The 22,131-nt window shown below is 35.5% G+C and overlaps 1 protein-coding gene across 2 annotated transcripts in view; it reads right to left on the reverse strand.

The window, feature by feature from the left end:
• RPRD1A (regulation of nuclear pre-mRNA domain containing 1A) overlaps positions 1 to 22,131 on the reverse strand; it is a 56,466-nt gene that overhangs the window by 19,351 nt on the left and 14,984 nt on the right. Inside the window, exons 2-7 of one of the 2 annotated variants that reach the window (XM_045849998.1) lie at positions 12,567 to 12,696; positions 9,968 to 10,074; positions 9,426 to 9,523; positions 6,353 to 6,479; positions 6,071 to 6,246; positions 4,612 to 4,695 (exon numbers count right to left, since the gene is read on the reverse strand). In XM_045849998.1, the coding sequence (XP_045705954.1) occupies positions 4,636 to 4,695; positions 6,071 to 6,246; positions 6,353 to 6,479; positions 9,426 to 9,523; positions 9,968 to 10,074; positions 12,567 to 12,696 (698 nt within the window). In that variant the 3' untranslated portion in view covers positions 4,612 to 4,635. Of the gene's footprint in view, positions 1 to 4,611; positions 4,696 to 6,070; positions 6,247 to 6,352; positions 6,480 to 9,425; positions 9,524 to 9,967; positions 10,075 to 12,566; positions 12,697 to 22,131 lie in introns of those variants that run through there. The other variant, XM_045849997.1, reaches the window with a different exon arrangement.

Consider the following 22,131-nt stretch of genomic DNA (forward strand, 5'->3'; position numbering starts at 1 on the left):
TCTTAAGGTTGACAATAAGGGTCAATTGAGAAATCTTTGTATCAGTCTATTAAAACCATTATCCCGCAGATCCAAAAGATGTAGGCTAAGAAACCAAGCCAGAGATCTGTACTTGGAAATTTAAACACAGAAATGAAAGCTAAGGTACTACTCTGAAAACAGATGCCTTACGTCACCTACCTGGCAAACCTGAAATATTTTCTCTGGAGAAAATAAATGGCACAGAAGAGAGAAGACCTATAGATGATGATATTTGGGAATCATCGAAGAATGATCTGGTACCATCTTACTGAAAGTCATATTGGTAACATGTCTTGAGTCTTTAATGTGAATCAGCAATTTCCCACAGGAGATATACTCATGTATGGGCAAGGAATTAAATGAGGAGTTATTCACTACAATACTGTTTATATTATCAAAGCAATGGAAACACTTGATCATAAAGAACATATACCCAATTATGATATGGCCATACATTATGATATAGGATACATATAGTAAATTACATGAAAAGGACAGTATATAAAATAACACATAGAGCTAGTACACAGTGCTAAGTCTTTTTCTTATGTAGCTTTCTTCCTATGATATAATCAATAAAAATAATTGATTACATTCTTTGAAAACCAATAAATCAACCACTAAAAAATTTATATGTAATGATATTTAGATGTCAAAAAATATAAGGAGCCATTGTTTGTTTCTTTGAAAAATTCATAAAGTTTCATCTTATTAAACTATTTCTGAATTTAATCAGTGATTTCGATAGAAAAACAGTAAGATAAAATGACTGAATCACAGATCAAAGATTCCATAATCAATTCCCCATCTTATTACTATGTCCTTGAATAATATTGGTAAAGTGATAAACCAATAACCATCAAAAAGCTGCATGAAATAGATTTTTAATAAATCCTTACTCAAGGATATATTTATTGATTTTATTATTATTTTTTTAAATTGTATTTATTTTTAGTTTTATGGGGGGGGGGAAGGGATGGAGAGAGGGAGAGAAACATCAATGTGTGGCTGTGTCTCACACATCCCCTACTTTGGATCTGGCCCACAACCCAGGTATGTGCCCTGACTGGGAATCGAACCAGCAACCTTTTAGTTCACAGGCCCGTGCTCAATTCACTGAGCTATATACCAGCCGGGGCGTTTACTGATTTTAGAGTGAGGAAGGGGGAAAGGAGAGGACAGTGGAGAGTGAGACGGAGGAAGAGAGCTAAGAGATGAGAGAGAGCGAAAGGGAGAGACAGTGGTAAGAAAGGACATCAGCCGGTTGCCTTCCATTGGCACCAGGGATCAAACTCACAATCTAGGTTATGTGCCCTGATCAAGAATGGAACCTGCAAACTTTTTGGTGTACAGGACTATGCTCCAACCAATTGAGCCACACAGCTAGGGTGCAATAGATTTTTAAATTTGCATTTTCAGTGCTATATATACTAAGACATTCTTATTTCCTACATTAAAAGAGTATCACAACAGAAATTTCTAATTATTAAATATCTTGGGCAAAACAAAATTTATCTTAAGCATTTAAAAAAATAGATTTGAATGTTTTGAAAAGCAAAGCTTTATGAAAGTAAGCACTCTTCGAAAACCTGGAATATACTGCCTAGCAGATAGAGGGACAAACAAAAGTAAGCAGTATGTCTAAAAACAGCAAAATGGCCAAGTAAACTAAGTCCTCTTAACTCTAAACCATAATTGAAAAATAACTTAATAAAAAATGTCTACTTAGCAAATGTCATTTAAAATATTATATAGGCAAATATGTATAAAATAAATGAGAAAAATCATATACACAATCATGATTAAGTAAAATTATAATACAAACAATACCAAAAAGTAACACAAACAAAAGTATGTATAATTTAAAGACGGGTGAGAGAACGGGCCAGTAGAACAGAAGAGGGACTACATTCCCACGTATATATATCAGAATTAAGTGTAACATAAATGGCACTTCACAACATAGTAAAAGACAAACTGGGCCATTAATTTAATCATTAATCATTAACTGACAAGGAGCTATTTACTATCACTTTTAAATTATTAGTTATATTCCTGACATTATACATACCAGGAAGAAAAAAACCTAAGAAGTAGAATTATTAAGAAAAAAACTACAAAAACTAGCACAGTATTTTTATAGTTATGCATTGAGAAAGGCATTTTAATTATATACAGAAAGTCCAGAACCTATAAAAGCAAATAATTAATACAAAAACTGAGAACCAAACAGAAAAGTAGTCAAAGAATATAGGAAATTTAAAGAAGAAATAAAGTGGCTAATAAATATTTTAAAAAGATGGTCAAAATGGGACTGGATAAAAGAAGGTGAAGGGATTTGCCAAAGAACATCTACCCACAACTCAGACAGACAACAGTGTGGTGATGGCCAGACAGATGGGGGGGAATGGACAAAAAAAGTGGTGGACATGGGGACATCTGTATTAGTGTCAACAATAAAAAGAAAGGGGAAAAAATAAAAGATGATCAAAATGAATGAATACAAAAAAATTAGACCTATCAAAATAGAAAAATTTAAAGATCACTGACAGTGGACAAGGTTGTAAAAGAAAAGATGCACTCATACTTCAAGGAATTTAAAAAGGCATAGGTTTTGGAGGGCTTGAGTACACTATCAACACTGAAAATACACATTCCCTTTGACCTAGCTATTCTAGTCTACTTCTGAGAATGAGTCCCGCAGATATTCTTGCACAACTATACAAACCTGTCATCACCAGGATGTTCTTCTCTACAGTACGACATACAATAGACAAACTAAAATATGGAACCCAGTGGATACAATCTGACACCACTGGGGACAGAAACTAAGCAAACAACATGCATACACAATAAATACTATACCCTCATTTTAATGGGTTAAATCTGAATATACTGATGTAAAACTGCAAAACATGAACACTGTCCTCTTGGAACGGAGCGATTTTTCCTTTTAAGAGCCATCAAATGGTGATTTCCAATTTTATATGGAAGCCTAGCAATTTAAACTAGATCAATGTACTATGAGATACATAGGAATTTTCTAAAAGCATGCTTCCTATACCAACTACACTATGAAAAAAAGTATTCAAAATTGAGTGAAAACATTTTATTAAGTATGAAAGAATTTCTGATCTCTATATTGCCTCCTCTCCAAAAACACAAAAATCAAAATGTCATTATAAGTTCCCCTAATCCATGAATGCCTTCAAAATTAACTTAGTGAAAAATTTATGCAATAATTGCAACTTCTGAATGGTGAAGTGATTCCCATAGCAATCTATGAATTAATCAATAGTCTGCTTTGCTATCTACTTAATAACCAGCTAAAATTAGCCATAAGTTTCAAAAATAGTAATTCATAATTTACAGAATAAAAAAATACTTGTTTTCATTCTTAACAAATGCTTTAATAATGGCCTCCTTAAGAATATGATAAAGCCAATTCCTGAAGTTTCACTTTAGATGTCCATAAAAAAAAGAAAAAAAAAAAAAGAACAGTTAATGACACATCACTATCTGGTGTGATAGTGATGTGTCATTAAGCTGTTGTTCAAAAACAGGTAACTTAAAACTGATGATGTCACAGCTGATTTGTAAGTATAAATCTTGACCTCTTGGTCTCAACTTTAAAGTGATACCACCTTCTTAGTACAAAAGAGGTCTAACTATCTCAAATCATTTTCCTATCTTACAACAAAGGAATCAATTATAAGTGATAATTTACAAAGAGTTCTGTGGAATAACCTCCTAGTTTATTAGAAACCTAAATATTTCTTCACTTGTAAAAAAATGTGTGACATCATTCAGGGATGTCCAACCTTTTGGTGTCTCTGGATCACATGAAAAGAAGATTGTCTTGGGCCACACATTAAATACACTGCGACACATAATCACAAAAAAATATCATAATGTTCTAAGTAAATTTATGATTTTGTGTTGGGTCACATTCATAGCCATCCTGGGCTGCATGTGGCCTGTGGGCCACAGGTTGGACACCCTGTGGTTTCTTCCGAATATAAAATTTCACACTGAAAAACAAAGCAAAACAAAAAAGCTCCTAGAAGACTTTATTTCAAGACAGTTATTACCTCTGAGGAAGTTCAAGGAAGCAGAAACAGTTGCAGAGATGAGATTTGGTTTTGCTGTAATTTTGCATTTAAGTAAAAATTAAAAGTAAATATGTCTTTTTGTTGGCTGATTCCCTGAGCTCTAAACAATTCATTACCTATTTGTGACCTTGGGGAAGTTATTTACTATCCCTATGCCTCAGTTTCCTTACCTGTAAAATGGGGATAGTAGTAATTCCTGCCACATAGGATTAAATGAACTGATATATGTGGAGTGCTTAGAATAGTATCTGATATATATGGTAAATGTTACTGTTGTTATTATCATCAGCTTCATCACACACTGGAGAAAGAGGGTAGGGAGCAGTATCTGTTCTATTTTCTACATTTACATTCGAAACAAACATAAATTCTATTTTGTAACCAGTAATAAATAACCAACGTAAGTGAGAAAGCAGTATAAAACAGAATAACAAAGTTTCAGTCTTCTCTTCAATTTCCAAAAACATGAGACAATACAGACTTTGGAGTTTGATATTTATTTTTAGCAGGAAGAATATGCTAATGGTGATGACATCGTTAGAAGACAGGCCATGTCCGATACCTGCAACAGAAGCTCAACAGAAGTTAAGGAAACCATGCCGAAAGACTGAAGACAAAAACTGTATGACATGACTTACCCTTAATCCTGCTTACAATACAACAAGTAACAATATGTTTAAGGATGAAGTTCCATTACAAGATCAAAAACTGGTAAGTTATCAAAAGTATGGTTTAAAAAAATTCTCCTTTCCTTTCTCTGGAGCACTGGACAACATGTCTAAAGGTAGCTCATGGTGTCAACAACTATGTTCTGAGAGTGTGTATGTGAACAGAGAAAGAACAAATTGAAAAGGGATAATGCTAAATTAAAAGCTAAGAAATTGTGGGGTGAGAGGGTTGCTGTTAGTACTTCATCAATTACAACGCCCTCACATGTAGAAATGGCAACCATCTTTGGCAGTTACAGTACACTGAAATAAGAACTGAACCTTATAGAAATACTGGAATTCTACACATATGGTCTTGACACCCCCAGATGGGGGGCACTAATAAATAAAAGTGAAGAAAGGTAGCATCATAACTACAAACTTGCAGAGAATGAGCTCTAAATAAAGGAAACCAGACAAATTAGAAATTCTCCTTCATATTAGAATAAGAAATTGCTAGATGGTAAACAATTTAAACAAGAATGAGTCAGATGAAAAATTCTTTATAAAACCAGATCTGGCTCATCCATTTCTGACAATGGCTACCCTGCTCGGAAGAAACATGGGAGTGCTTTTTTTTTTAATGCTGCACCTCCAAGCTTCTCATCAATACTATTAATCATCATTCAATGTAAAGAAGTAATGACTTTCTACCTAAGGGTGCATACAGGCTGGGGCAGGGGTGTGTGGGATGGTAATATGTCAAGCAGGGATGGAACAAAGGAGTAACCTGAAGATGACCTTCCTGAGCAAAACTGATGTTTGAGAACAGAGAGACTAAGAACTAGCATACACACAACAAAGTCTATGACCCAAAGTCTTGCTTCTTAATTGTATACCCAAAAGACCGCATGTATTCAGAACAGGAATTAAATACATCCAACCATAATTCACTGTACATGACATCAGATTTATAACATCTGCTATTTTCCCATTATTTTTATTCTTGCAAGTAAGAATTCAAATTCATAAGGTAAATTATTATAACTAGAATCTCTTGTAATTTTTAAATGCAACCAACTCTTCTAATGAAAATCTCTAAGTTTACTTAAGCAGGTTGATTTGATTCAAGTAGAAAGAAACCCATTAATGCAAGTAGTAGCTTACCTGGGCCACTGTCTAAAAAAGATCTATGTCAAAAAAGTGCAAAATGTGCAGGAACATCAAGATATTTAAAAATTCCTACCAAAATAAATTAAATAAACACTAAAGAAGGAAAAGGTTACGCACTTCCAATTTATGCTCTTTCTCTGCAAGGGCTTCCTTTTGACAACGAAGAAAATCTGCTAACATTCGAGTGAGTTGCTTCCTATCATCTATTTCAGCCGCCAATCTGCCATTGTAATCTGCCAGCAACATACAAGCATCCTCTACCATTTTAGAAAGCCTTTCTCCAGATTCTTTATCTAAGAAAAGCAGACAATAAAATTATCACAAAACAAAAACAATGCCATATACTGTCCTCTCACCCAAACTCCCCCCAAAATTCAGATCACGTTTAGAATGTCTTACCTGTTATCTTATCTAGTAGGGACACTTCTTGGACTTCAACAGGTAGAGAAGCTATCCTCTGATGAACTGCTGCATCACCAGAAGCAGCATTTTCTAAATCTTGTAATGCTCTAACGAGATCTAGAGTCTAAAAAATTATACAACTTTAGAACCAAAAATAAATGAAGCTTAAACAAATACAGAAGACAAAATTTATTTCATATTTCTTAATCCTTATGAGCTATACTTACTAGTTTGAAGTTTCAAATATAAACTCCTTTAGAAGACACTCCATTTATTCTATATATTAAGAAAAAGCAGCTACACTATGGTAGGTACTGGAAATATATAAATTGGAAACATGTAACTGAGACATGGCCCTTAGCCACGGGGAACTCATATTCCAGTGGTGGAGACAGTGTAAAAATAATTATCTGACAATAAATTGATGTGACTAGTTTATAAGCCAAATACACACAGTGGTAAAAGGGAAGACAGGCTGTAACTTAAACCTGGAGAACACAAGTTTTATGTATGATATATTCATTATATTGTCACTGTACATGAGGAGAATTTTTTAATATGAAATTGAATATTGGGAGGAGGGATACAAATCATCTTCTATCACAACATAGAAGAGTCTCTAACACTCTATTTCTAAATGATGTAATTAAAGCACAAGAAAAATGTAGTTTTGGAATATGTTTAAACATGGTGCCTTCAACTATTCTGTAGTTTGTTAGTAAGACCATCAAAATATAACAAAATTCCACATATCTGATGACTAATATTTATATATAATGCTTACCCAGTATAAAAATTATTTTAGCAGAATATTTTAGTTGCAATGTTTCACATACCAGCTATAATTAGGAGAGAAGGGCAAATTTTTTGCCAGTGATTTCACAATTCATAATGTCTATAAACTTATTCCAAAGAAAAATGACTAACTTTCTTTTTACTTATCTCCATCCTATCTCGCATACTTTCTTTTCCTTTTTTCTTAATCTCTAAAACTAAATCCTGGATCACTAGGTCATTATAAACATACTAGAAAAATCTAGGAAATTACCAATTTTTTATATATATTAAGATCATATTGACAGTCAGTAACTGATTTTTCTTCAAGCTATTCCCTTACAAAAAAAAAAAAAAAGCTATTACTGGGGTCTAGTAAATACTAAGTGATTAAACATCACAAGAATGATTGGAACCCAGTAAGAAATATACTATCCCAAGTGTACTTTTAATGCATTACTATATGTTACAAGTTCCAATGCTAAAAAAATAATTTCATTATAAGATATATTCCTTCTACAATTCAAAAGAGCTTAATAGCAATGACAATTACCAGGAAGCTTGTTTCTCATCGTGCCCCAATTGACATGTGTAAAATTTTTCCATCAGCCTTAGGAAGTTCTAAAATTTTCTGGAGTTCTAAGAAGAAGCCTGGCTTTATGGTCTTGACAATGCATGCATGTTTTAACCACAACTAATTCCCATCACATCTTCACATTCCTACATGAGTTAATTCTCAGTTCCCAATGCTGGGTCATGGATGAGAGAAGAAAGCAAAGTTGTCTGAATCAACACTAGCCTAGGGCTTTCTAATAGAAGAGAATGAATGAGTTTGGATCCTACAATAAAAAGTTTTAGTCATTCTTATAAAGAATGACATAAATAAAGTGGTGGCCACAAAACTGAACCACTGAGAACTAAGCAGTACAAGTAATCTGAAAGTGGTCAATATATAAACAACATTTATACACTCCTAGAAAAGAATCAGATGGTTGCTCAAAGATACTTGTAAGAAGTACAACTGAGGCTACTCTTTCATCAGGGAGAGTAGGAGATCAGACTCTCTATCTAGAACTTGTATACATACTATTCATGTAATGAAAAAAAGCTCTTAACACAAAGTGATTCATTCTGTCTTATTACCAAACAGAAAGAAATATAAACCTTAGTATTTGACTCCAAATGTTACGTTTTTATTATTTTTCTATCAAGCTCTTATCCATGGTGACCAAATGGGCTTTAGCATTCCTGTCATTGAATCAAGAGGTAACTTGGCTCTGGTCCTAGTTGAGCACCTTGGTCAAATTCTTTCTGCCTCCCTAGTACTACCACTGACATCAATCCACAGTTCTAGGAAGTAATTAACTGTACCTTTCTTCAAGCTCCTGTTTTAGAGTAAGGAGCTCCCACTTAGCCTCCGGTTTTATGCAGTAAGTTCAGGTCCAGTCCTCCAACTCCCATGGAGCACCGTGAGTTCTTGTTATCCTCTAGGATACTAATTTCTGGCAACCCATGTCTGCCTCCAGATCAAAGCTCAACAGGAACAAGGCTCTATCTAGCTCATATACTAAGTTAGGTTTCTGTAACAATTCTAGCCCACCACGATAATTACCTTGTTTTTAAGAGTATGGCTATGTCTTCATTTTCTCCTTTTAAATTTTATCTGCCCCTCCTATATATTTGAAACATAGAAGGAGGAAGCTTTAAGACTCAGTGCCCACACAATTAAAAGTTAAAAACGTCTTTCTGGAATCATCTAATGGGTAAGGAATGCTATATTCTACCAACCTGGAAGGACATGGGATATTAACAATTCTAATCCATCTCTCTTACCATGGAACTACGCTGTCCTATTACAGTCACATAGAACTGTATACATACATACTTGTTACTTTAACACTCGTTTTTACATGTCTTAAAGCAAAAATACTTCAAAGGGCCGTGTCATCTCTAGGAATGGAATTTTTAGTGTACTTAAGTCATATAACAGTCTCATGTGTTTTAATTATTTAAGAAACTGTTTAAATAGTGGATATCTAACCAGACCTAATCATACTAACCAATCAGAAATCCTGTTTCAAAACAAAATGATTACCCTAATATACAATATATAACATATTAAAACATAAGCAACCTGTTAATCAGAAAATGAGGTTTTCATGTAGATTCTTTCTTGTACCCCAAAGTACAAAAAAAAATCAATTTACAATAGTAAAACACTAAAAGAAATAAAGCTTGGCGGCTACATGAAGTAACAGTGATTCAGGTAACTCCCTTAACAGATAAAAACCTCTACCTGCGGTGGCTCACTTGGAGATCCCAGAGAGGAGCAGTTTTCATTTTCATCCACCTTTATCTGCTCGTAAGTTCGCTTCCTAGCCTTCTTATCGCCATCTGAATTTTAAGAAAATTTAAGTTTTCATGAGAGAAAGCATTTTTAAAATCCAAGCCTAAGGATGTGTTTATTGATTTGAGAGAGAAACAGCGAGGTGAGATATATCAACTGGTTGCCTCCTGTACCTACTTCAACTGGGACTAAACCCACAACCTAGAGGGAATCAAGCCTATGATCTTTTTTCTTTTTTTAAAGATTTTATTTATATATTTTTAGAGAGGGAAAGGGAGGGTGAAAGAGAGGGAGAGAAACAGCAATCTGTGGTTGCCTCTTCTATGCCCACCACCAGGGACCTGACACACAACCCAGGCATGTGCCCTGACTGGGAATGGAAGTGGCAACCCTTTGGTTTGCAGGCTGGCTCTCAATCAACTGAGACACAACAGCCAGAGTGAAAGAGTACATTTTAATGAAGAGATCATAATAAAAGATTATATACTTACACAAAGCTTGCTTAAGTTGTTCTAATACATCATTTTCATAAACAGACCTTTCTTCCCAAATAGATAACACTCTTCCAAGGTGCTTCTTACAACTTTCATCAGTTTCACTAAAGAAAAAAAATATTAGTGATAAAAATCATTGTACTATTGTAAATATAATGGTGATTTTAAATAAAACCAGACATTCCCTGAAAAACCTGTCCAAATGTTTACTGAGCACCACCATTTAACCAGCAACCCAGGGGTGCAATGATGAAGGCAGACATACTTCTCAGTTCCCTTAAAGGCTCACAGACGTATTGTTAAACAAAAAATCACAAAAAATACAAATGTGTTAGTACTGGCTGCTAGGAATTTATAAGAAGATGCCCCTAACCTAATGGGTGCTGAACATGAGGCTAAGAAAGATTTCTAACAGGGGATTCCAAAATTTACTCAAGGAATATGTATTAATCAAGGCACTATCTTTGACTCAGGAGAGACAAATAGGGCTTTCTAGCAGCTGTTTTTGTAAGTGCTGCAAAAGAGAACAAGGTATAACAGAGAGACCTGGCTCAGTTCTAGAAAGATCAGGAAGGGTATATTAGGAAGTGATATTTAATCTAAGACCTAAAGACTGAATACATGGGGAAGTAGGAAACAGACTACTCATAGCTACTCCCTATTACCTTCATTACTACCACTGTAGACTGAGCCACAATTATCTCTGGCCTGGATTTCTTAAGTCTTCTCATTGGTCTCCCAAACTCTACTCTCTTACTATTCTCTATCAATGTAAATCAGATCACACTGCTCTGAATCTTCTAAGAGGGGCCAACCATACCAAGAATAATGCCAAAATCCTTATCCTGGGACCACAGGATGGACATGTTCTGCTTTCTTGCTACCTCTCACTCCACATTCCCTAAATATCTTCTCCCACACAAACCTTGATGCTGATCCTCAAACATGGCCAGCACACAGCTCTGTTACTGTTTCTGTCAAGTATTGTCTCTACCTAGAACCCTTCCCTCCTAAACAGTGACATAGTAAGCAGTTAATAAATATTTTATTAAATTCTAAGGAGCTACAACATAGAAAGAAATAAAAGAGGTTTGGTTAGCTTAAACTGCAAACTATACATTATGTGCGTGGAAGAAATGTGAGAGAGCAGTCTGAAGAGGTAGACAAGGTTCACGACATTTGACTTGATCTCTCGGACAAATGAGAATCAGTCCCAGGCAAGGGAGTGTTATGATCAGCTCTGCAATTCTGGCTACAATTTCCTAAGTGGATTCAACAATATTGGAGGCTACTGCAATTAGACAGAAATGACAATATGGTTAATTGAAATGGAAAGCAATCTTAAGAACTGAGGGAACTATATGTAGTATATGGGATGGGGAAGAAAGGAGAGAATGATATGTTATAAATCACAGTATCATAGAGAGTTAAAGATGAAACCTAATTTCTCATATGGGTATATGAAAAAATGGAGTTACCATTTACCAAGAGTGAAACCAAGGGGAGAGGCAGTCTGACAGGGAGCAAGGGCAGAATGAATTCAGTGTCAGACACAGTGAGTTTGAGCTGTTTGGAGGCATGCAACTAGAAATTCAGTAGGCAATTGGACATACAAGTCTAAAAGAAAAAATATCTGCACTGAAGCATAAGATTGTGAATTAGGGTGTGGAGAATAACTAAGTAGATGCAGTGTATGAAATCATCCAGAGGGCAAGTGAAAAAAGAATATGACCCCAGAGGAGGGTCTAGGACTGAACTCTTAAGACTTAAATACCAACATACAAAATGATGGTGAAAGAAGATATCTTTCTGACAGATAAATAGTATTTATTTAAGAAAGAAACATACAGCAGTATTTCACTCTGTAATTTTTTAAAAAATGCATCCAATTTAACTGACTAAAACTGTAGGACATATGGTGAGTATACATTTACCTTAAATCATTCAAACACAAATCATTCACCACTAAACTCTATAATTTAAACTGATTTAATAGCCTATCCCAATAATGTTTACCCAGCAATCTACCAAATATTTGCATATATTTGAAAATAAGAATTTAAAAATAGCATAAGCCAAAGTAGACTCCTACTCTCAGAATCTTTCTGTAGCAAAATTTTTCAACAGGCTAATGATTTTAAATATTCTATATTTCTAAATCATTTAGCAATGTTAAGACATATACTCACATACAAGAAACCTTTAGAATCACAAGCAACATGAGGAGAAAACATACTAAGTTTCTCCAGAAATATTAGCTGGAAGACTGATAGCTTTATAAGCACACAAATTTTCAATTCAACACGTTCATTTTTTTTTTAACAAAGTTCATTCCATGATAGCAGTTGCTTTTTGTCTGTTTAAAGAAAGCTGTAATTCAAGTATTCCAAATGCCCACCTTAGCAGTAGTTCAAAAAAGACTCCCTTCACAGAAAATATGTAACACATTTACAAATGCCATTTATAGGTAGGTCTTTTTAAATGAAAACTTCAAAGAAAAACATTCCCTGGATTTTAACAGCATAAGGCAGTTTTTGCAAAAGGGAATATTATGCATTTAAAACAGATTACCTAGTACCCAAAACAGTGAACATACCTTGAAACATGTTTAAAAGCCTCCACTATAACTGGTGCAAAATCTTTTGTAAACTCCGGCCCCTTCCTTTTGCTGTTCTGAATGACATCATTGGCTAGGTAGAGAAAAGTAAGCTTCCTGTTTGGTTTGGCTGAAAAATAAAAAAAATTAAAAATCTACTTAAAATATCCTCACTTAACTTGGACAAACTCTCTCAACACCTCCTTTAAGCGGTTTGAGAACAACAACAAACCTATTAACCATTATTTATCATGTGCAACCCTAGCTTCTCATTCTGCAACCAAATATCAAGTCACTATTTATTCTTCAACTCACCAGGGTAATTTCTGTGATTTCTGGAGGTCAATCGTGTGAGGAAAAAAGAGAAGAGGCAGCAGAGGTACTCAATAAGATATCTTTCTGTTTCCTTGCAATTTTATAAGACAACTACTTTTCCATGATTGCTCGCCTTATTGCTATTCCCAAACTAATACTTCTATACACTGAGATCCTCATGTCTATACAAAAACACATCTCTGTGACTCTATCCTGTACAAAATTTCATTAAAACTTGTAAGCATTATATGATATCTAGCCTTTTAAAAGTAACTCACAAGCAATTCAAATAAAAGATCAATTACAAGGCTTCATAAAACAGAGTCAGGGATACTAGATAAACAATAGGAAACAATCAGGATTACAGAAATGGCATCTAATTTCACTAATTCACGATCAGTTCATAATCTAGGTTTATTTATTCATAATCAGGAAGTGGCAAGTTCATTACTTATTTTCTTAAACTGTACAGACCATATACCTACTCATTTTGATATAATGCAGATGCTACAATCTAACTTAATCCCCCATTTTCCCACAGAGACTGAAATTTAAAACCACAGTAGATAGAAAAACATAAATATAATAAATAGCTAAAATTTTACTGTGTCATCTATAAATATAAGAACTCGCTTTTCAGGGGAAAGCCTTCTACGTGGAGAGAAGCAACAAAAAAAACTGAACACACACACACAACAATGAGTATTACTATAGGTCTTATAGAAGGAAATAAGAAGGAAAGCCATTATCTTGAAACAAAAATCTATTAAGGATTTATTTCTAATTGGTGGACAACCTCATTTATTTCCCTGGTAAACTCAATCACTACAGACCACAACGCATGTTCATGTTGTTACAGACCAACCTGTCGATGGACAGGTTGTTGTAAAACATAATCTACTTTAATTTAGTGATATTCTTTGCCACAGAAAGTGCATTATCAACAGGTAATTCTTAAAAGAACTTTATTTGTCCCAGACTGGACAAAGAGTTTAGTCAAACACAGCTGGGGTGGGGGGGGGGCAGAGAGGGGGAGGAGAGGGTGGAGGGGAGAGGGAAAGACTTCACCTAGTGGAAGGGAGGGAGGGAGGGAGGGAAGGCGGGCTCCACCCAGGCCCAGACAAATGGACATCTTTCCCATCCTGAAAGGCCAAGGCAATTCAAGTTCCTGAAATAATTTTAGAAATGTTGATTTTGATATATACAACAAATGAATTTTTAAAATCTTGCAAACTTCCTCCTAAACCAGAACACTACAGAAGGCAATGTCAACTGTGAGTTTGTACAAATACATCACACTGTTTATTCACATCATGCTTCTAGAGTAGGATCAAGACAAAAACATTCTGTGCTTTTAAGAATATTTTAAAAATAATGTTGACTAATTTTTTTACGAAATATGGCCTGTTCTAAAAGTCTATGTGCCTCACTTAATCTTTAAAACAACCATACAGCCCTGGTGAAGTAGCTCAGTTGGTTAGAGTGTCGTCCTAGTATGCTCAGGGTGTGGGTTCAAACTCTGGTCAGGGCACATGTAAGAACCAACCAATGAATGTATAAATAAGTAGAATAAGAAATTGATGTTTCTCTCCTTTCCTTGCTTTAAAAATCTATTATAATCTACCTATCGCTCAGTTGGTTGGGCATTGTCCCCGCCCAAGTGAAAAGTCACAGGTTTGATTCCTGGTCAGGGCATATGCCTGGGTTGTGGGCCCAGTGCCCAGATGGGGCATGTATAAGAGGCAATCAATCAATGTTTCTCTCTCACATCAATGTTTCTCTCCCTTTCTTTCTCCCTCCCTTCCCCTCTCTCTAAAAATAAGTAAGTGAAACCTTTAAAAAACAAAACACTACTGGCCTTGTATCCAAAGGACACAAGCAACTCTCCAAGAGGCTGGCACTGGACAAAGAACATTAAAAATGACGACTCCAATGGTCTGAAATGCAAACATACAAAAATCCACGAATTCATAAAGCCCTGGCTGGTGTGGCTCAGTGGATTGAGCACCAATCTGCAAGGGAAAAGGTCATCAGTTCAATTCCCTGTTGGGGCACATGCCTGGGTTGGGCCAGATCCCTGGTTGGGGCCATGTGAAGTAGCCAATCAATGTTTCTCTTACATATCAATGTTTCTCTCCCTCTTTACCCCACTTCCCCTCTCTCTAAAAATAAATAAAATCCTTTAAAAAAATACTTTAGCCCTGGCTGGTGTGGCTCAGTGCATCGAGCAATGGCCTGTGAACTGAAACACTGCCTGTTGGGACTCCTGGTTAGGGCACATACCTGGGCTGCTGGCACACCATGGTCCCCAGTTAGGGGCTTGTGAGAGGCAACCAATTGTTTCTCTTGCTCAACTATGTTTCTCTCCCTCCCTTCCCCTCTCCCTGAAAATGAATAAATAGTATCTTTAGAAAAAAATTTAAGAATACTTTTAAAAGGTTGCTAAAGTAATAATCCAGTTGACAAAGGGGGAAAATTAAGCATTTATTCTCCTTTGCCTGTATGAACTATATTTCAGAGTTACCAATGGTTGAAGAAAGTTAGTTCTTACACAACAAATCCTCAAACTTCAGTGTGCCTCAGAATCACTTGGAGAACTTGTGATTCTCCAACATGGATTAGTGCTCTGGTCAGTGTGGCTCAGTTGGTTGTGTACTACCCTGCAAACTCAAAGGCCGCTGGTTCAATTCCCAATCAGGGCACATGCCTGGGTTGTGGGTTTCGTCCCCCACTCAGGGCACTTGTAAGAGGCAACCAACTGATGTTTCTCTTCCTCTTTCTCCTTCCCTTACCCTCTCTCTAGAATCAATAAAAAAATTAATTTATAATAATAAAATATAGATTACTGGTTCCTATATATTTAACTTCTGGTGTAGATCTAGGATGTAACCCACAAATCTGCATTTCCAACAAATTATCAGGTAATACTAATGCTGTAGCCTGGGGTCCACACTCTTGAGAACCTCTGCTATAGAAGAATTCTGGATAATGAAACAGAAAGAACAATTAGAAATTCATAATTTGGTGACCCCTGATAAAATAAAGAGTCAAACCAACCATCATCAGTGGCTGCTAAAATCACGGGTGAAAGGTGATGGGGAACTTTACAATGGATTCATAATGAACCCACTGATCAATCTTACCCTTAAACATAAAGCAAGTGCACATGATGCATCTCTTAAGTGCACAACCCTTCCAAAGGGAATGACACTATAAGGATGGAATCAGCCAAATGCATAAGGAGAAATTCTACAGTTCATGTGACACAATCTCCTCAACAAATAAACTGCATGAAAAAAATGGGGGGGGGGTGCATGATTTTAAGAGAACTGTTAAGCAGATATCATGAGTGGACCGAGCTGGATTGTACTTTGAATACTATCTATAATGAGACACCTTTGAGGCAATCCAGCATACTGAATGTGAACTTGATTTAAAATAACCAGGAATCAAAGGCAACTGTTAGGTTTGACAGACCGTGTACATTAAATTTTTAATACAGGACTTATCTATTATAAATATGTATTGATATATGTGGTTATTAGAATTGAAGTCCAGTATTTGCTTTAACTAATCTGGGAAAAAAAGGGTGTCAGAGTGGGGAAGATTTAAGTGAAACCGGAAAGATATGATGTTAATAACTCTATACCTGGGTGATGGATTCATAAAAGTTCAGTATCTTGTCTTTACTTCTGTGTATAATTTTAAGTCTAAAATAAAGAGTTAATTTAAAAACAAATAAAAATTTAGCGTAAATAAACAGCAAAATCTTTCATCTCCACACCTTATTATAAATGAGTTATTTAGTCAGTACATCCTTTCTGGATCATTTTATGTACCTTTGCAACTATTACATACTTATTTACAACTACACAGATACACATATTAGGATTTTTTTTCCACAAATGAGATCACACTCCCCATAGTGTCTCACAGGTTTCTTTATACTTCCCATATCCAAGACACTTTTGTATTCATAAGCGGATTTGTTACCTAACTTTTTTTAAGCCTCATTCCTTTTAACAGTTACTTAGTCACATAATATATAAACTGTTCTAAATCTTCAACACTTTTTACACTTTTAAACCTGAGCAAGTATTACTACAGAATAGATTCTGAGATAGGTTAAAAAGTATGCAATTTAAATATAAATGAACACTGTCAAGTTGCCTGCCAAAAAGGCAGCTTGAACTGCAACATGAAAATGCTCATTTCCCTACATCATTGTCAACACAATACTATTAACATTTAAACTTCTTGCCAATCTCTTCTAAGTAAAATGATCCTGTTTTTATTTGAAAATCCCTAACTATGAAGCTGATTTCTTAGTGATTTATATTCAATCTTACATGAATTGCCTGTTTATATCATGTTGCCTATTTCTCTACAAGGCTGTTTGCTTTTTCTTATTCATAGGACTATTTTACATGTTATGAATATCCACTTTTTTCTTGTACATTGTATATATTTTCTCTGAATCTACTGCTTACATAGACATTTGATATTTTCTACATTCAGGATTTTGTAGCCAAATCTACTATTGTCTACATGATTCCTGCCTGGTCTGTATCTCTAGAAAATACTTTCATAATCCAACACTAGAAATATTTATAAATGTATAAATTATATTTATAAAACATTTTATATGATTCCAAAGTTGATTTTTTCAGTTATATCTTTAATTGGATTAACTTTATATTTGGTATTAGGTAGGAATCTAAAATGCATTTATTAATATTTCATCCCTTCTCTCATGAATTTAAAGTACCTGGTTTACCACATGCCCATATAAAATGGGTCTCCTCATAAATCCTTTCTCATGTATTCCTACTATTCCTGGATCAACACCAGACTGTTCTGATTTTAAAGTCTTTGCAGTGTGTGAGATAACCTAAAATGGCACACTACCTCCGTTACTGTTTTCCCTTCAAAACAGTCAAAATTCACAGACAAAAATAGCCTTGGCTCTTCTCCACATTTACCTTTCCCAGTGATCTTTAGAATTAGCCTTAAAATTTTGTTAAAAAACAAAAACAAAACCAAATTCCTTATAGACTGTCCTGAATTTACGGCTGGATAAATGATCCCTTTGCAATGAACTTTTTACTTAGCAATTTTATATACTACTGTTCTATTTTAAATTTTACAATGAATGCATATTTTAAACCAACAGAAAGTAAGTTATTGTTTAGCACATTTATGTTAAAGTAAGCTTGTTAAAATAGTAATACAACATGAGAACCAGCAAGTATCCTATAGTATCAAATACTATACTGGACCAGTAAATACTATTGGAAAACACTGGTCTCCAAGTTCCAAATGATGTGTCTCAATTCCAATATAAAGACTTATTTGTAGGGACTTCTGCTTCCAGGGATATAAAGCAGATGTACTTTTCCCTAGTATTTCTACAAAGTACAATTACAAATTGTGGGCATTATAAATAAAATTACAGACAAAAAAAGAAAGTACACTGGTTAGGGGCCTTGAGACCCAAGGGGCCTTGGGACCCAAGTAACAACACAAATTAAGTCCCCTGGGTTTTATTTTTGCCCCATTATCTCAGATTGGGAGCTGAAGAAGCCAGCAACCAGAAATCGTAATAGGTACAGACATAAAAACCTCTAACAGAAGCCTTCTCCCTCTAGCAAAAAGACCAAGAAAACGACAGCCTAGCAAGACGGAAAGCTTAGACAATAACCAATCAACTCCAGCCAGATACTCACATCCACACCAGCAAAGGCTAAATGGAAAGCAAGGTTATAATGTGGGGCCCACACCTCTCCAGAATGGTGTCAGAGATGGTAAAGCTGGGAGCCTGGGCTTCCACCCCCGCCCAACAGCAGGAGGCATTTCCCAGTGGGGTAGAGGGCCCAGTGGTGAGCTAGGACCCTCGCCATGGCCCTCTCCATTCCTTCTGGGAATATCCATTCTCCATTCCTTCTGGGGCTCTCCATTCCTTCCCCCCATGCTGTGACACCAAAGGAGGTCTACTGGGGAATGGCAGCTCCCACTCGCACACATCAATATAACAAGCATCTCCGTCCCTTGATGGGGTAGTGTTAGGGAATACAGCTAAACAAGATTAAATAAGATGCAGTGTCTCATAACAATACCAAAAAAACCCCCAAAACTATAGGTCAATTAAAAATCACTCATTATACCAAGAAACAGGAGGACCTCAAACTGAATTTTAAAAAACAACGAACAGATGCCGACATGAAGATGGCAGAGATGGTAGAATAATCTGACCGCGATTTTAAGGCAGCCTTCATAAATACACTTCAGCATATACAAATATGTTGAAAACACAACATATCAAAATGTGTGGGATAAATAAAGCTCAAACAGTGCTGAGAAACAAGAGATAAACAAGTCTCAAATCAATAATCTGAGCCCCCACCCAAAGGACCTGGAATAAGGGCAAAACCCAAGCAAACAAAAGGAAGAAGGAACAAGTAAAGCAGAAATCAATAAAATTGAAAACAAAGGAAAAGGAAAAATCAATTTGAAAAAATCTGCTCCCCCCACTGGTTTTATCGAGATATAATTGGCAAACATTGCTGTATAAATTCAAGGTGTGCAGAATAATGGTGAAGTGATTACATAGATTGTGAAGTGACTGTTGCAGTAAGTTTAATTAACACCCAGCCCTGGCTAGTGTGGCCCAGTAGACTGAGTGTGGCCTGCCTACCAAGGGGTTGCAGGTTCAGGGAACATGCCTGGGTTGTGGGCTGTGTGCAGGAGGCAACCAATCAATGTTTCTCTTCCTCTCTTTTCCCTACCTTCCCCCTCTCTAGAAATAAACAAATGGAATCTTAACACACACATACACACACACACCAACAAAAGGAAGGAAGGAAGGAAGGAAGGAAGGAAGGAAGGAAGGAAGGAAGGAAGGAGGGAGGGAGGGAGGGAGGGAGGGAGGGAGGGAGGGAGGGAGGGAGGGAGGGAGGGAGGGAGGGAGGAAGAAGGTTGATTTGACCAACCAAGGATAAGTAAGAGGTATTCCAGGAATGAAGTGGATGTGGCTATGAAAACGCAACATGAGGGCTCCCTGCAATGATGAAAATGTTCTGTATCTTGCACAATCAATGTCAATATCGCAGCTGTGGTGTTGCTTTGCAATATCTAGTTTTAAAAATTATAATAGAAAATTAGCACCCTGGCTGGCATAGCTCAGTGGATTGAGCATGGGCTGCGAACCAAAGTGTCACAGGTTCGATTCCCAGTCAGGGTACATGCCTGGGTTGCAAGCCATGACCCCCAGCAACCGCACATTGATGTTTGTCTCTCTCTCTCTCTCCCTCCCTTCCCTCTCTAAAAATAAATGAATAAAATCTTAAAATAAAAAGTATACAAAAAAATAAAATAATAATGGTGTACCTTAAAAAAAAAAAGAAAATTAGCTTTGCATGATGTTTCCACTGGAAGAAGCTGGCAAAGGGTACACATGCTCTCTATTGTTTCTTACAACTTAATGTGAACCTACAATTATTTAAAAACAAACAGTATTTTTTTTAAAAGTTTACATTAAAACCTCTAGTTTTAGGGCTAAAGAATCACTATGTAAACACATCCTCCCAGAAGAGGGTGGTTGGAAAAAACTCCAGACATTATGTATTTTTACAGATTATTAATAGTCATTTCACTGCTTTAACTAAAAGATCTGAAAGCTAAAGTTTTAAAAACTGAAACAATTACTATAATAAATTAGGCAAGGTTAAGATTATATGAACAAAAATTAATGTAAAGCATTCATGGTCTCTCTTAATCTGACAGCAGTTCTCAAATTTTCTGGTCTCATTACCCCTTCATACTCTTACAATTATTGAGAACTCCAAAGAGCTTTTGTTCACACAGCCAATACCTACCATACTTAACTTACTAGAAATTTTAAAATATGTATTAGTTCATTCAAAAGCAAAAACAGAAAAACATTATGTTAACATAAATAACATTTGTTAAACAAATAAATTTCTAAAATTTAACCACGATATATTGTTTTGATGGATGTAATGGAAAAAATAAACAAGTAAGCCTCACCAGGATGTACAGCTGGTCAAGAGAAAAGTATTTTAATAGCCTCCACAGATTAATTTTGGATGTCCTTTTCTGAAACTACACTAAAACCCAACACATTGTGGTTTTTAAGATTCTAAATTACAATGTGAAATCTGAAAACATATCAACAAACTTAAAAAAAAAACCACTGTCATATTAAAATCCTTTAGCCTAGCATGCTCTTTGAATGAATCTTTCACTCATGCATAATTTTGTAACATCATGCATTGGTCTTTTGAAAAACATTGGTTCCCTGAGTTACAGAGACATTCCAATTGTTGAAACATTACATTAGGCAGTATCAAAAATCACATTTGTAAATATCACTATCGATTTCACTAGCAAAGAGTTAAAAAGCACTGGAAAGTTTTCATGCTCACGGTGACAGATACAGATTTTCCAAAATTTGAACTTTTGCTTGAAACCTTGAATTTTATAACAGGCAACAAATACTGTCAGTTTTCTTGAGAAAACACCTGCCAAATACCCATGTCTGAATAACCACAGTTCCTGTCTTTTTTTTTTTAATCCTCACTTGAGGACATATGTTTTATTGATTTTGGAGAAAGAGAGGAAGGGAAGGAGACAAAAATATTGATATGAAAACACTGATATCAACTGGCTGCCTCCTGTACATGTCCTGACTGAGGATCAAACCCACAACCTAGGTATGTGCCCTGACCAGGAACCAAACCTACAACCTTTAGGTGTAAAGCACAATGTTCCAACCAAGTAACCACTGGGCCAGGGCTGTCAATCTTTTTCCCCCCAAATAAAAATGGTGCTCCATTAAAAAAGCAGCATGGTTCACTCAAAACTCTAAGAATCACAAAAGCGTATTTCCTACAGAATGTTCAGTACACAGTACTTTACACATATGTGTCTTTCCTGTTTTCTTACACAGATTATTAAAAAGATATTCACTCACATCTAACACCATATTAAAAAGCAAAGATTGAAAGCTTGCCCCCTAATATTCAGGAACAAGAGAAGGATGTCCAATTTCACCACTTTTATCCAACCAGTTATTGGAAGTTCTAGCCATAGTAACTAGATAAAAAAATAAATAAATAAAGAGGTAAAATGATCTCTATTCACAGATGACATAATCTTACTTTTAGAAAACCCTCTAGATTCCACAATAAAAAATTTCAGAACTAAAAAAACATATTCAGCAAAGTTGCAA

Source organism: Phyllostomus hastatus, unplaced genomic scaffold (genome assembly GCF_019186645.2).
Source record: "Phyllostomus hastatus isolate PE091 unplaced genomic scaffold, TTU_PhHast_1.1 phas_contig_80, whole genome shotgun sequence".
In the NCBI taxonomy this organism is placed as follows: Eukaryota; Metazoa; Chordata; class Mammalia; order Chiroptera; family Phyllostomidae; genus Phyllostomus; species Phyllostomus hastatus.